The sequence below is a fragment of the Hemiscyllium ocellatum genome, chromosome 31 (assembly GCF_020745735.1).
Source record: "Hemiscyllium ocellatum isolate sHemOce1 chromosome 31, sHemOce1.pat.X.cur, whole genome shotgun sequence".
NCBI lineage: Eukaryota > Metazoa > Chordata > Chondrichthyes > Orectolobiformes > Hemiscylliidae > Hemiscyllium > Hemiscyllium ocellatum.
The window spans coordinates 53,150,939-53,167,356 of record NC_083431.1 but is presented as its reverse complement, the minus strand read 5'-3'; the positions used below and the strand labels follow the sequence as shown (position 1 = coordinate 53,167,356).

General features: G+C 40.1%; 1 protein-coding gene across 2 annotated transcripts in view; it reads left to right on the top strand.

The window, feature by feature from the left end:
• Nucleotides 1–16,418, top strand: part of LOC132830572 (protein CASP-like) — a 596,312-nt gene that overhangs the window by 508,772 nt on the left and 71,122 nt on the right. The window contains exon 21 of one of the 2 annotated variants that reach the window (XM_060848389.1): nt 12,222–12,410. The exons of the other annotated variant lie outside the window; for it this stretch is intronic. Coding sequence (XP_060704372.1) covers nt 12,222–12,410 — 189 coding nt within the window. The remainder of the gene's footprint in view (nt 1–12,221; nt 12,411–16,418) is intronic. 2 annotated transcript variants of the gene reach the window in all.

Sequence of the window (16,418 nt, the reverse complement as noted above, 5' to 3'; positions counted from 1 at the left end):
TGGAGAAGATACTGAGGGACAAGATATATGCACATTTGGAAGAAAATGGCCTAGTTAGTAACAAATGGCATGGTTTTGTACAGGAAAGATTGTATCTCACCAACCTCATTGTATTTTGTGAAGAGTTGGCAAAGATAATTGTGGGAAGGGCTGTGGATGAAGTTTATATGGACTTTAGTAAGGCACTTAATAAAGATCCATGTGGAAGATTTGTACAAAAATTAAAATCACATCGGGTTTGAGGTGGGCTGGCTAGATAGATACAAAACTGGAATGGCCATAGAAGACAGGAGGTAGCCGTGGGAGGGTGTCTTTCAGAATGATAACTGGTAACTAGTGTGTTCCACAGGGATCAATCTAAGGCCCTCTGTTGTTTGTAGTATTTATAAATGATCTGGTGGACAATGTGGGTGATCTGATCAGTAAATTTGCAGATGACATGAAGATTGGTGTTGTTGACAGTGCTGACGATTGTGAAAGGATACAACAGGATATAGATTGGCAACTTGGGCACAGAAATGACCGGTGGAGTTTAATCTAAACAAATGCATTTTGGAGGATCAAATTTAGGTGTGAGTTATACTGTAATTGGCAGAACCCTTAGTGACATTAACATATAGATGGATCTGAATGTTCAGGTCCACAGTTTCCTAAAAGTGGCAACACAGGTGGCCAAGGTGATTAAGAAGGCATGTGGCATGCTTACCTTCTTCAGCCAGGACATGGAGGACAAGAGTTGGTAATCCATGTTGCAGCTATATAAAACCCTTGTTAGACTGCATTGGGGTATTGTGTGCAGTTTTGGTCACCATACTATCAGAAAGACATGGAAGCTTTGGAGAGACTGCGGAGAAGGTTCATCAGGATGTTGCCTGGTCCTGAGAGCATTGGCTATGAGGAAAGATTAAAAAGACTGAGATGGTTTTCACTGGAAAGACGGTGGGTGAGAGGAGACCTGATAGAGGTCTACACAATTATGAGAGGCATAGACAGGGTGGATAGTCAGAGGCTTTTTCCCAGGATTCGAGTTTCAATTACAAGGCGACACAGGTTCAAGGTGAGGGGGAAGTTTAAGGAAGATGTGTGAGAGAAGTTTCTCATGCTGAGAGTGGTTGGAGCCAGCTGCCAGAAGAGATGGTGTAAGCAGACATATTGACAAAATTTAAGAGACATCTGAATGGTTACATGAATATGGAGGGATATGGACCAAATAAGGACCAAGGTTTGTTTTTTAATTTAGTTAGGGCATGATGATTGGCACAAGCTTGGAGGGCCAAAGAGCCTGTTCTGTACTTCTCTATGTTCTCTTTTATTCTTTTGGGATTTTAAGAGGATAGAATGATCAGAAACAAATATAGAAATTGTGGGAAAAGCTCAACATCTGCAAAGAGAAATCAGAGTTACCATTTCGGGTTGAGTGACCCTTCCTCAAAACAGACCCAAAGCAGGCACTCAACTCAAAACGTAATTCTGATTCCCTTCCACGGGTGCTGCCAGACTTGCTGAGCTTTTCCAGCAATTTTGGTTTTTGTTTCTGATTTCCAGCATCCGCAGTTATTTTGGTTTTTATTTGGATGGAATGATCCGTTGCGTGCCTAAAGTGTTTTTTATCAGTCAGTTGCATCAGGAGATTTCTGTGGTGTGGTCACACCTGATGGGTTCCAATTACATCCTCATAAGTTCACAACTGGTTGACTGCTAGTGAGTTTAACCTATCCTTTTGTAGATCATAGCCACTTGTGTTTTTTTGTTGTTCGTTCATAGGGTGTGAATGCTGCTGGGTGCGCCAGCATTTATTGCCTATCCCTGTTGCCTTTTAAACTTACTGGCTTGCAAGGATGTTTCAGGGGCCAGTTAAAAGTCAGCCTCATTGCTGTGAATCTGAAATCACATAAAGGCCAGACCAGGATAGGCAGATTTCCTTCCCTAAAGGACAGTAATGATCCAGATGTTTTTTTTTAACAACACGTGGCAATGGTTAAATGGTCATTATTAGACAAACTTTTAATTCCAAAATTTCATTGAATATTCAGAAATTAATTTAAATATCAACATCTGTTATTGTAGGATTCTAACCCATTACTGTTCTGGTAGCATTAGCAGTGCACCACAGCCTCCCCTAAAATTCTTTCCATCATAGGCTTGTGCCTCTTTTCTGAGAAACCTGTGGCTTCGGTTTATGAAACTTCCTGGACTATCGTTCAACTTTCAACAGAGTAGCAGCCTACAACCCCAAATTTTCACGTCCAAGCATCTCAATTTTTTTTTGATTAATTGGAATCCTTGCTTGCAGAGTGTGACTTTCTTTCTGACCCCTGGTCCTTTTCTACTTCTGTTAACAAAATAGTAGTGATAGTTTTCTGAGAAAAGTTTTTACAAGTAGAGGAAATAACTGGAATTTGTTTTGTTTCCCCCCTCCCCGGATAAAATCTTCAAACAAGAACAAGTGTAACTATAACGTTAATGGGTATGACTATCTTTAAAGGTTTCTTTATTTCATAAGTTTGTCTTCCCACTTCTGTAATATTATATATTACAACTGTTTTAATTACTTTGATTCCACACAATTAGAGCAAATATGTTTCTACTTACATATATCGGAGTCAGAATACAAAAATAACCATCCAAAGAATAAAAAAAATGCTGGAAGACTAAATGTTTGGAGCAAGGTTCTAAATAAAGTGTTTCAGCAAATAGAATCATTTACAAGTATATTTCTGTTCTGAAAATTATTAGTAAAATGTATCATGATTTAATATTTTAGTTATTATGTTTTGACCAGTTACGCATAAGTCAAATATTCTTAATTTTCAAGGAACCAAATAGAAAACAGCTATTTTACTTTCACAGACAAGTTACTAGAGAAAGTCAGCAGATATAGTGGCATGTGAGAGGAGAGAAAAACAGAGCTAATGTTTTGAGTCTGTAGTTCTTTGTTTTATTTTAGCTATTTCACTTTACCTTTACCTCTGATTAACCTATTTCCAGATCTCTTTAATGATGAAAAGAGCTATTGAAAGGATTTGTAAAGAAGTTTGAAAGAAAGCAAGAGAGACAATGAACTGAATGCATCCCATAAACTAGCAACCCACCCTCCAAACTGTTTGGCTTCAGACTTACTGTGAACAGCAATGTGGAAATCTGCTAATGCTGTTGCTTTGCTTGTTTCTCTTCCACAATTATGTTTTCCAGTTTTCTCCTCTTTGTCTTATTGTATCCTTCTGACTTTTTAAAATATAGACACTTACTTTCCTTTGACCCAGAAAATATTTCCACAAGCAAATTAGCTAGAGAGAGAGAGAGAGAATATGGTTACAATCTGTTCACAAAGACTTATTAGCTGTAAGAATTCCCAGTAGTTCTTGTGCCATTTAAGCTATAACCTTTCTTTCTAACACAGCTACAAAATGCTGGCTGGCTAGTTCCTTTTTCCAGTTTGTTTGGTGATCTACTTCTCCTGTACTGAATCCCTTGATGACGTTTTTTAAAGATTGTACCACAGGGACTAGGTGCTGGTCAGCCATTATTCCTGTGTAAACATTGAATGGGAATGTTAGCAGGCCAGGCAACTGTGAAGCTTGCACCGTCACACCTGATCCTGCCTCTATAATGTTCATGTGCTTGAACTTATAATGACGCAGTTGAGGCAAAAGTGTGAACCCATGTCATTTTACCCCTCTGTAGACCAAAGCTTCTGACACTAATGATAACAATCTCTACCATTGCTCCAGTAAAGGTCAGTCTGTGACCCTCTGTGTGTATAGAACGGCTACTTACTGAATCTAGTAGTTTTGTTTTATGTTGTATGTTCACTTTGTATCTGTGTGGAGAACAAAAGAGTAAATAAAGTATTTATTTGGTTTTTAAACAAACAATTAAAGTTACAAATAGAAATTTTCAAATATACCATTTTTTGATTAGCTAGTAGTCCTAGATTACTTGATCCTTCTTAATTACAAGAGATCTTCATACCCAGAATATCCCGATCAAATCCATGAAAGGCAATAATTGACATTGTTGTCTGACTGAATTGATTCAGCTTATAACTGAACTGTATTGTGGCTGTGGTGTTTGACATAATGATGCATTCAATCTGCAAGTTTTTATTCATTGGCTTAATGCTGAGTGCTGGAAAATAATTCAGAATCTGCTGTTGATGTTGTATGTATAAATATATCTATGTGAATACCTGGCACTTTGTGTAAGCAAAGTTGTGTGTTGCTATGCCCCATTGAATTGCACAATAAAAACCAAATACCATGAAAATAGCAAGCATGTAAAAGAAAACGTTAGAAATATTTGATGTTTAATCATGGTGGACACGGTGGCTCAATGCTTAGCACTGCAGTGTCACGTTGCCAGTGACTCAGGTTCGATTCCACTCTCTGGCGACTGTTAATGTGGAGTTTGCACATTCTCCCCGTGTCTGCGTGGGTTTCTTCCCACAGTCCAAAGGTGTGCAGGTCAGGTGGATTAATTATAGTCAATGCAGGGTTCATGGTGGGTATGAGTGGGATGTTCTTTGGGAGGGTAGGTGTGGACTTGATAGGCCAAATAACCTGCTTCAACACTGTAGGGACTCTGATTCTCTGAATTTATTATTTAACTGTTTTGAAATTTGTTAGTACAAATAGGGTCTTGGAAAGTTCAATGTGTTGCATTTTCTGAAAATAAACAAGGAAATATGCACTTGAATTTCTTTTCTCATTCTGAATATATTTGCTGCCCTTGGAAATGGGGCCATACACAGCCTTCGGCTATGATTAGCAAAAGCTGAAACCACTGGCTTACTGAAATGTGCTTCTGATAGCAGTGGGCCCAGGGATTCCACAGCAGATGAATGAAAGATGTGGTGAAAACATAAACTGCACAAGGGTTTATTCCCCAGGAAATTACAAAGAGAAGGTACTGTGTAGATTGTTCCAACACATCTTATCTTTGGGAACTTAAAAACAGTTCCCCTGGAACTCATCAACATTCAGAACAGATTACATCTAAAATGAAAACTGCAGCGATTACCGGTCAAAAGAAGTTCACATAGTCATTAACAAGAAACTAAAAATAACATTTAGTCATGTGATCATTTTATACTTAACAATAAAAGCAAGAAAACTTTTATGCCGACAACGATAAGGAAAAGTAGATGATTTTTGAATCTAACCATTTAACAACAGAACTTTAGTAAATTTTCTATGATATAAGCAAATCTCATTCCAAAATTGAGAATAGTAAGTTTTGTCAGTAGAGCATAATTTGTTGGAGTTTCTCTATTTATGTGATGTCAATTCTGGCAAGATAAACAAAATGGTGCTGCAATGAAAGATTTGTAATCCTGCTAAAATAGTATTGTCAATACTTTTGATAATTTTTCGTCCCCCTTATTTCTTCCTGGCTATTTTCCCATTTTTATCTGTTGTTTTGTTTGCATCACTTGGCAGTGACCAGTACTGAAAACAGTCAAATTTAAATAAGATTAAGATCAAAGTTCCGTTGTAAGTAGTTCATGAAGAGTTCACTGCTTTCTGGCTTGCTGCAGGAAATGTGATCTGGTAAACATTCATCTTTTTTTGGAATATAAGAACTTTTAGGAATATCAATAAAAGCTTCATTTTTACGAAATAAACTCTTGTTTCTCAGTTTACGCCACAATTCCTTTTTAATCTTTAACAGTGTCTCATTGCTTCCCGGTTACACTCAGGATTCTTGCTTCAATGGATTTCTTTGCAACTTGTCTCTGTCACTCTATACGTGAACACATTATGGTTGACTGTTTCTACATCTAATGCCATAGCTTTTACCCTTTGAACCCATCAGTATATTGAACACAGTTTCTTGGATGATTTTTGTCCATTTTTATCACCTTGAAAGCAGTAATTAAATCACTTCAAAGTCAGTTGTCACAACAGAAAATGAGCTCAGTGTGGTGCTCACTCAGTTCTATGCTGCCGTGTCAGTCTTGATTTTTGTGTGCAAGGCTTAGTGTCACTGATAGTGAGTCATTCTGACATGCATGGAAACAATGCTGCCAAACCTATCCTAGTGGAGGGGCACAGCTACCCATTAATGATTGATAACCTGTTACAGAGCCATGCATTTAAATGATCACTTCACTGGTTGCTTGTGTTTTTTTTACGAGAAATCACTAAACCAGTACGGGCCAAGTCTTATATTGGATTAAATTGCCTATTTGAATTGGTATTGATTCATTGAGTGTCACTGATTGAAGAGTTTAACATGGTGGCAGCAAAAATGAAGTCTGTTCTGTTATTGGTGTTTAAATGGCAAAACTATACCATAGCTGGTGTTTGGGGAGCTAATCACCTTGCTGCCTGAATGTTAATCTGACACAGCAGATCAATCAATTTGGTAAACTGCCTTTTATTGCTTCCGTTGATTTTTGGAGAAGTGATATTTTAGCAGGAAATCCCCAAAGCTGTTCGAAAATTTATTACACTTGATTGTTAAGTGCAAATGGTTGGACTAATTTTCAGGTAAGTAGTCTGAAAGGAATATCAGTAATAGAACTAATTTAAAATAACTACAAAAAGTAGGTTTTCCATCCTTTCATTAATTTCATTCACTGGTAATATTTTCTTTTGAAGTTCTTCTGTTTAGAAAGTGAGGACTAGTGATATCATTGGCTTTTTTTTGGAAGGGATTGTACTGAAAGGGTGCTCAGTTAAACATTTATTTGCTACACATACAAACCAGTTATTGATAACTTTGAAATCCAATAGTCTGACACAGGATGGCAGCTCCTTCAGAAGAGCCAGGATAGCAGTACCAGTGGCTGTGAAAGTGACAGTGGTCATTAACATTGTATTTGCATTTGGTTTCTTCAGGCTAAGCAGGAGGAACATGTAGTATCTCACAATCACTTTAATGTAACTGATATATTCTATTTATTGAAAGCCAACTGTATTTCATATTCTTTTGCGAGAGAGAAACGGTCAGAGGATTGCTGGTTTGTTCATGAATGGTGCCATAGGCTGCACACGCTGGTAGGTGCTGCATATCTACTAGGAGCTAAACTACAAACAAAAGTGATCCCATTCCATCATTATCCAGCTGCTGTGTGACCAAATGCAGAGAATCACTGTAGGTTAATCCTCACTATCCAATCAGAAGTCCTTATGCCTTCATTCTGTAACAGTCTGTTGTTTCAACCCCATTTGAGTTAGAGTAGCAAATGCTACTTGACTACAAAAGATGTCCATTGAAGGCATGGCTGATGACTCCAGTGTGCAATTCAAGCACATGTTACAGCGTGCATACAGTGATAACATTTTTGCTGTTCAGAGGAGCCCTGCAGTATTCAGCATAAAGGTTCCATACTTGTCATATCTGCTACGTGCTGCACACCATATCTCATTTTGAGGGGAAAGTCGTTGTCACCTATTTTAGGGTGACCAAGTAATGAGAGGGAGTAATAGGGACATGAGGACAAGAGGAGAAAAGCTCTCAAGCAAGAACATCTGTGAAATATTCATTTGTCATTGATACCAGTAATCTCCACTCTAATTCCCCTTTCTCAGATAGTAATAGTACTTTATTTTTACATGCTTTTATATGCAACAGTAAAATGCATATAAGTTGCCATTAGCTGGCACCATTTTAATGACATAACTTATATTAAAAAATCATACAAGGGTTTGGACAAATCTCGTTTTTTTGTTCCATCAATGGCTTCCTGATTTTCAAAGTGACTACAGGACACCACCACACTCTGTAGCTGCCAAAGCTGTCCCTGAGGCAACAGCACCAAAGAGAATGCACGCTGAAGCAGCCCTCACTGCCATTGACCAGACCCAGAACTCCGCCTCTGCCAAAGCAGCCTATTGCTGCCAGTACTACAGCCACAACCATAGCCTGGAGACTGTCTCAACTCTCAAGGACCGGAGCCCATCTCAACTTCCAAGAACTGATTTGACTATCCAAATGAACTCCAGGGGCAGAGAGATCATTCACCAATGTTCACTCCGCCAATGTTGCAGATGCCATCAAAACATCAGAGGTAAGGAATGGATCCAAATGCATCAATGCTGGAACATATTCCCAAGCTGCGCCCAGCATGGCCATGAGGAATGGACAAGATCCACCACTCAACTGCTCCTCGCAACCTATCTCCATTGCAGCTTCAGAAAGAAGAATTATGAATTTGATTTGAAAGTTAAATGAAGAAAATAATTATAAAAAAGGATATTGTCAGTCATGTGAGAAGGGATAGATGAGCAAGGCTCCAAACACCATCTACCCTGCTGCCTCCATCATCTAACAGTTTCATGTATTATTTTCTATCATTGACCTTCCTTAACATACTTAGTTTTTGTACAGAAATTTAAGCTACCACAAAACATCTCAAACCAAATTTATAAATTAAGTGATCTCGTATCCACGAGTAAATCATACTTGTGAATCTCCTTAGTGCCCGTCTTTTCTAGTTCTCCGATGTTGTTTTATCCTAACAATTGCAGCATAATTAGTGGAATTCTGCTGACTTTCAGTGGTTGGAACCGAAGACTGCACTGGAAGCTGAACACTGGCAGATGGCAGTGGAGAGAAGACAAATGTCGCTTTTCTATTGAAGGACAGTAGGTTCGTGCTCCATGGAACTCACTGTCACTCTCTAGGCATGCACTTCAGCAGTCTTAGGGAAGCTGTTCGGACTGCTGTAACACTCTGTAGCACTCTCTTATAATTGTGCAACTAGTCTGTTTTACATGGGCACCTTCCCTTAAATTCCAATCCCTTTGCACCCTAATTCACAGTTAGCTGCAGTCTAAATCTATACAGGGCAGTCTGAGTTTCCATTCAACATCCAGTGCTAGGCAGCTCTTGTGTGTATTCTGCATTGGTTGGCTCTTTGAATGGAATTGGCTATCACTTCCATGCTGAAAAGAATGGGCTTCAAGTCCTGCACCACATCCTGTATTAGGTTGACAGAGAACTTCCTCACGCTCTTTGAATTAGACTGTTGGCTTTCTGGTAAGCTTTGCATTGCACTGTACCTATCCATTGCATTCTTTTATAGATTACCCATTAAATTGCTTTTATGCAGCTGTACTTGTTTGCACCCTTGTCTTCAGGAAAACTGGAAGCTACATTATTTTACTCTCAGTCATGGCTGCAGTCTACTTTCTTCCTGTACCTCACCAGATGCACTTTCTACCTCTGTATCACGCTCCTAAATTACCTAGCATCACTATGTGAGTTGGTGATTACAAGTGTAAAATTGAGTCAGACTGTGTCCTCTTCATTACTGTCTACTTGCTATTCCTCCACTGCCTGGGTTGTTTTCAGTTTTGATATTTAAAATGAAAAAGTCACAAGTAACATTACGGTGTGGGGAGATAGGAAAGTAAGGAGATAGGCGGGTTCATTTCCCGCCTCAGGCGACTGACTGTGTGGAGTTTGCACGTTCTCCCCGTGTCTGCGTGGGTTTCCTCCAGGTGCTCCGGTTTCCTCCCACAGTCCAAAGATGTGCGGGTCAGGTGAATTGGCCAAGCTAAATTGCCCGTAGTGTTAGGTAAGGGGTAAATGTAGGGGTATGGGTGGGTTGCGCTTCGGCGGGTCGGTGTGGACTTGTTGGGCCGAAGGGCCTGTTTCCACACTGTAAGTCTAATCTAAATCTAATTAAAATGCAGCTTGCGAATCACAGGAGATCGATGAGATGGGGAAGTAGTGGGTTTTCAAAAAGAAAATTAAGCATAAGGTTTATGATTTGAGGCATGCCATTGGCCAGAACCTCAGCAATCAGCTTCTTAGTGGTAGTCTGCATCATTTCCTCCATATGGATTAGGAAAGATAGGTGTTCCTCTTCTGGTTATCTCCTGTTGTATGTAACCTTGTTCTGCAAAAAGGAAGGGAATGTGCCACTGATCATGATGAAAACTTTGGGTGTACCCTGTAAGGTGTGTGAGAGAGAGACTTGGAAGTAGTGCTATATACGTGAGAGGGCAGTTGACTATATGAGTCCTGATACAGGTTGTCAGCGAGTGCATGATGGGGATGTGTGATAGGCTCAGCTGTTTCTGAGGATAGTGGTACAGTTGGTGGGATGTGACAGTAGAATTTGAATTCACAGACTCTGACCACTTACGTGAGGTCAAAACCTTCTTGCAGCTCTCCTTTCAAATTCTCAGTGCTAAACTGTTGCCATTGACCTTCATGGCTGTCAACATCCAATGGCTTCTTATCATGAATTGGACTCTATCCTGTCGAGTTACAGGATATTGTTCCTACTTGCCACTTCCACCAAAAACGCTGTGTCAAAAAACTTTGGAAGCGCACTCTCCCATAATTGTGTAACTAATTGATGTAGGAGTCTCTTTTACATGGGTGCCAGCACCAGCTGCAACTACAGGGCACTTTCCTTTAAATTCCACAAGCTAACCTTAAATGAGATATCCAATCCCAGTACCTATGTCTTTTAATGCATCCAGCTGAACAACACTAGCTGGTCACAGGAAACATTGATATAAGTAGGCATTACAAAGTTCTCATTTTGTTGAAGTTTTTGGCACACATCAGATATTGTAATCTCTGTCCACATTTTAGGAGGCTTTTCGATTTAGTCCTTCAAGTTATGTTTGACTTTAAGGCTTGAATTTATCATCCAACATTTATTTCTTGATGGAATGAAAGTTAAGTTGCATTTGGTACACATCCAGACTTTGTGAATTTACCACAATGCAGAACTGACGTCTTAAAAGACTAGGGGACCAGAAAGCATTAATGGTGAAGTGATACCACAGTGAGCAGACAACCGCTTTGGTGCAGTGATATTGGAGTGAGTACACAGCGGTGATGGTGCTGTGATATTGAAGAGGGCAAACAGCGGTGATGGTGCTGTGATATTGGAGTGAGTACACAGCGGTGATGGTGCTGTGATATTGGAGTGAGTACACAGCGGTGATGGTGCTGTGATATTGAAGAGGGCAAACAGCGGTGATGGTGCTGTGATATTGAAGTGAGTACACAGCAGTTGTGGTGCAGTGATATTGGAGTAAGCACACAGCAGTTATGGTGCTGTGATATCGGAGTGAGCAAACAGTGGGTGTGGTGCAGTGATATTGGAGTGAGAGCACAGCGGGTGTGGTGCAGTGATATCAGAGTGAGCACACAGTGGGTGTGGTGCAGTGACATCAGAGTGAGCACAGCGGAGTGGCACAGTGATATCGGAGTGAGCACAAAGTGGGTGTGATGCAGTGATATCGGAGGGAGCACACAGTGGTTGTGGTGCAGTGACATAGAAGTGAGCACACAGCGGGTGTGGCGCAATGATATCGAAGTGAGTACACAACGGGTGTGTTGCAGTGACATCGGAGTGAGCACAGCAGGTGTGGTGCAGTGACATCGGAGTGAGCACACAGCGGGTGTGATGCAGTGATATCGGAGTGAGCTCACAGCGGGTGTGATGCAGTGATATCGGAGTGAGCACAGCGAGTGTGGTGCAGTAATATCGAGTGAGTACACAACGGGTGTGTTGCATTGATATCGGAGTCAGCACACAGCAGTTGTGGTGCAGTGACATCGGAGTGAGCACACAGTAGGTGTGGTGCAGAGATATCGTAGTGAGCACAGCGGGTGTGGTGCAGAGATATCGTAGTGAATACACAGCAGGTGTGATGCAGTGATTTCGGAGTGAGCACACAGCAGTTATCATGCAGTGATATCAGAGTGGTTAGATAACACTGTTGGCTCAGTGATACCAAAGTGAGCAGTCAATGATGGTGGTGCAGTGGTAAAGTGTGCAGTCTGCAATGGTGGCGCAGTGAGCTATGATGGTTCAGTGATAGAGTGAGCAGTCTGCGATGGTGGCGCAGTGATAGGGTGAGCAGTCTGCGATGTTTAAGTGTTGATATAAACTACTCGCATGAAAATTACTCTCAACAAATTGCTGCAGTGAATGACCAACCTGTTTTTATAATATTTTGATGATCTTGCTTTCAATGGACACGTTACGTTTGGGAGGATTCCAATCTGGTACTTTGTTTTGGTGGGCATTAACTCTCCCACAGTCACCTACTAGCCTTCACTGATAGAGAAAATGGAATACAACTGCCTTAAAAACTCCTACAAACTCCTTATTCCCAATTCTGGCAAAAGTCCTGGTTTGATTTAAGAATTATCAATATAAAACTGCAAAATGTTTTTGTCTAACTGGTAAAATGTAGCTTTGTGCCTCAGTAGGCTGATTGTTTTCTGTGTCCCACCAACAGGCCAACGTCTGTTTGGAGAGACCATCCTTGGCCTGACACAAGGTTCCGTGTCTGATCTGCTGGCACGGCCCAAACCCTGGCACAAGCTGAGCCTGAAGGGAAGGGAGCCTTTTGTCCGCATGCAGCTCTGGCTCAATGACCCAAGCAATGTTGAGAAGCTGATGGACATGAAACGAATGGAAAAGAAAGGTAAATGAATCAACATATTAAACTGAACTTTAGTGGACCAGTCCTTTGTTACAGTATTACGTCACACTCTGTTTAATATTCTTTTTTGCATTCTCCATTGTTAATGGCCATGAACTGGTAACACTTTAATATTTTTGTGCAAGTATCATTAAATTTAATTGACTTCCTTGGACTTTTGGGTTTTTGAATTCAGAAAAAAAAATTACTGGGTTTTTTTGCTGCTGATGCACAAAGTCAGCATTATTTGGCTCCACATTGAAATGTACACCATTCAAGAAAGGGGCACACTTAAAGTCACCAACTATATATTTATATATATAAATTATTCCAGCCCCATTCCAGGCCTGTCACCTGAGTCTCTTATTAGCACATAACGTTCCAGCTTTCCCAAGTGTAAAGGAAGCAGGGGCAAAGGAAATTATTCATTTTAGGAGGGATTAGACATCACTTCCTCGCTCAAATTTAGTTTTTAATTTGTTGAAGTTTTCAGCATAAACTCCTAATGAGGAGTATGTCAGGAGTGACCGTCAGAAAAAAAATATTTGAGCTCAAAGGCCCTGTGGTCTTTTGGCATACCAGCTATTTTAGTGCCTTCTCTACTCTGAACAATCAGGAAAGATCCAGTCAGTGTGAACATTAAATGTCCTTTTGCAGTTCAGCTTTGCAATTATGCCTGTGTCTTTTCTAACTTGGTATCTGTGCAGTTTTGCGGATTTGGAATGCTGATTATTGAAATAAATGCATTCATTAATGTTTCTCAATGAAAACCCCATTCTGTTTTTCCTGGTCCTATTGTTAGCAAAGGGCAAAGAATTCAAATCTAAATTTAAACAGTGAAGTTTCTGGAAGTGTATGGAGAATTAGAGATCAGTGTTATAGCTGCAATTCTTCTTTGACATGTTTAAAATAAGGCAGTTCCACCGTGAGGGGATATGTTTGTTTTCAGGTGCAATGTGTGGTTTTACCTCACCATTGTGAATTGAAGCTTTATTGTGTAAAACTGAATTAAGAAGAAATGGAGTGCCACCTACTGGACTGGTCATAACAGGCATTTGCTCAAAAGTTGTTTGTCCACTCAGTGCTCAGTTAGCCTGTAGCACAAAATTGGGAATACATTACCAGGTGCAGGGACTCCATGATGAAGGAAAGATATAATGGGAGGAGAATAATTTCATTTGAAACAGAAAGAAACAAACTTTATCATAAATAATCAACTTTTCCATAAATAATCTGAGTATTAAAAGGGTAAAATTAAAGCTACTCAAAATGTATGTTCTTATTACATGCTTTAATTAGTTTTTGCAGTGATTGGCTTATAGTTATAGCCTTGGTGGTCATTGGTTCAGATTTAGCTATGACAAGTTGTGAGATTGAATTCAATAAATGTAGTCATACATGGGCTGGAAAATAGAAAATAAGAATATTGCTGGTATAATGAAAAGTCACTGGTTCATTAATGGAAGACGGCCTACCAGATCTGCTCTCTCTGTATTGTTGACGTAATACCAACAAGGCAAACTAGTAAAGGGCAGTGATACTGTTTTACCAGTGTCACTGCTTCCCAAGAGCAACTTAACTAATAATCATTTAAATATTGAGCAGTCTGCAGTTATGTTATTGTAAGAGTGTCATTTGATATATTTGCCTTTGGCATTGCAGAAAAAAAGACGTACTTTATTGAAACTTTTTCTTTTGCACTCATCAGGACAGTTTACAAGAATACCAAGTTGGAGGAAAAGCCAACATTTATACTTTGAGAGGAGAGTGCTGTCTGCTTGGCAAGTAGCTAGGACTGGCAATACTATCAGTCATCATTAACAGATGCGTTCTTGATGCTGAGCCTCTACCAACCAGATTTTAAAAATTGGCTTTCCAAATAAATTGGCATTCTTGAAAATTGCCTGATCCGTGCAAAATGAAAAGTTTCAACAAAATGCATTTTTTCTACAAAAAACTCAATTTGTGCACCACCAAACAACTATTTGTACTTGCCTTTCTCACAGTTGCACTGGACATCAGGTTAAAAATTTAAGATTTGTGTAATGAGGTAGAATTCTGTGACACCATAACAGGGTTTAATATGCAAGGAGGCAACATGCAAATTTGCTTTCAAAATATCACAAGTAGCCAGGCGTAAAGCAAAGATGGATATGGAGAATTCAAGAAAGTTTACTTTCATGCCACATATGCTGTTCCATGCTCCAGGGCTAAATGGTTGCAAGTGGAGGCATCTTGTTGAGAGTAAGAAACATACAGACTTTGATTCGAGGAGCAAATGATTGTGAAAGTGAACAGACTCTGAAGTGCTCCTCTTCGAATTGCAGATTCTGTCTATTCTATACTAGCTGCTCCAGCTCCTCCAATCACAGCTTCCCTCCATTGTTTGGTGAAGCAATGAGAGCAGGAATGAGGGGCACATGTATTTGGTGGAGGTGGAGCAACAGCAGCAGAGCAATAAGTGAAGACCACGTTCCACTGCAGGTAAAGCAATTCTGGTGGTGTCACAGAGGGAGCAGGTGAAAGTATGTATGTTGGGGAGAGAGGCGGAGAACCAGAGATACTGAAGAAGAGGACAACTTGGAGAGGAGTCGTCAAACCAGAGAGAGAAAAGGCATGGCCAAAATGCAGTATTGTGCTCTCTCACACTTAAAAATTATTTTGTCAAGTTGACTCAATGATTCCCCAACTTTAAACCTCATTAATCCAAAATCCTCATCTTGGGTCTGGCTGTCCTTTTACAATGTATTTCTGTGACACCCAAAGGAAAGTAAAATCTGTTCCAAGGGCTATCTTCTCTTTTATATTTGTCCAATATATTATTTTGAGAGCAAGATTTAAAGCAGGAGAAAAGATATTGTTATTAAAAATCCATTTTATTCTGTTTGCCTTAGATTAAAAGAAAATTTGCTTTAGAAGGGTCAGTATGCATTAAAGCTTTTTTAAAAGCTGTGTGTGAGTTGCACGTTTGTATGTAGGTGGGTGTGTGTGTGTATGAGAGGTGGGTGTGTGTGAGTTGCGTATGTGTGTGTGGGTGGGTGTGTGTGAGAGTTGCGTATGTGTGTAGGGGTGGGTGGGTGTGTGTGAGTTGTGTATGTGTGTGTGGGTGGGTGGGTGTGAGTTGCGTATGTGTGTGGGGATGGGTGGGTGTGTGTGAGTTGCGTATGTGTGTGTTTATTAAACTTTGATGTATAGAAAAAGTTAGAAGTCCAGTTGATTCATAGGGACCTACAGCACAGAAGAAAAGGCACTTCTGCCTATCGAGTCTGTGCCAATCAAAAACATTCAGCAAGCTATTGTAATTCCATTTTTCAGCATTTGTCCCATAGCTTTGTATTGCAAGTGTACTTATAAATAGTTCTTAAATGTTATGAGGGTCTCTCCCTTACTGGCAATGATTCCCACCACCATCTGGGTGAAAGGCTCCTTCCTCAAACCCTTCTCTAAACTTTGTAAACCTCAAATATATGCCCCATGGCCATTGATCCCTCCATCAAGGTTTCTTCTTGTCTATGCCCCTCATAATTTTATTCATCTCAATCACATCCCCCATCAGGTTTCCTCTGCTGCAAGGTTAACAACTACAATCTGTCCAGTCACCTTTCATCACTAAAACACATTAGCCCAGGCAGCGCCCTGGTAAATCTCCTCTACACCTTCTCCAGTGCCATTGCTCCCACCCTATAATGTAGATTCCAGAACTGTACACAATTCTCTGGCTGTTGTCTAAGCAATGTTTTACACAGTTTCTGTGTAACCTCCCTTGGAAGAAGATAGTCAAGGCATTGTTATTAAGTTTGCAGATGACACAAAGGTAGGTGGAATGACAGGTTGTGTTGAGAAGATGGGGAGGTTACAGAAGGGCTTTGAAAGCTGGGAGAATGGCTATTAGAGTAGATTATTTTCTAAATGGGAAAAGGCTTTGGAAATCTGAGGCACAAAGCGGACCTAGTTCAGGATTCAAAGTTAACATACAAGATCATTTGGCAATTAGGAAGACAAACGTAATAT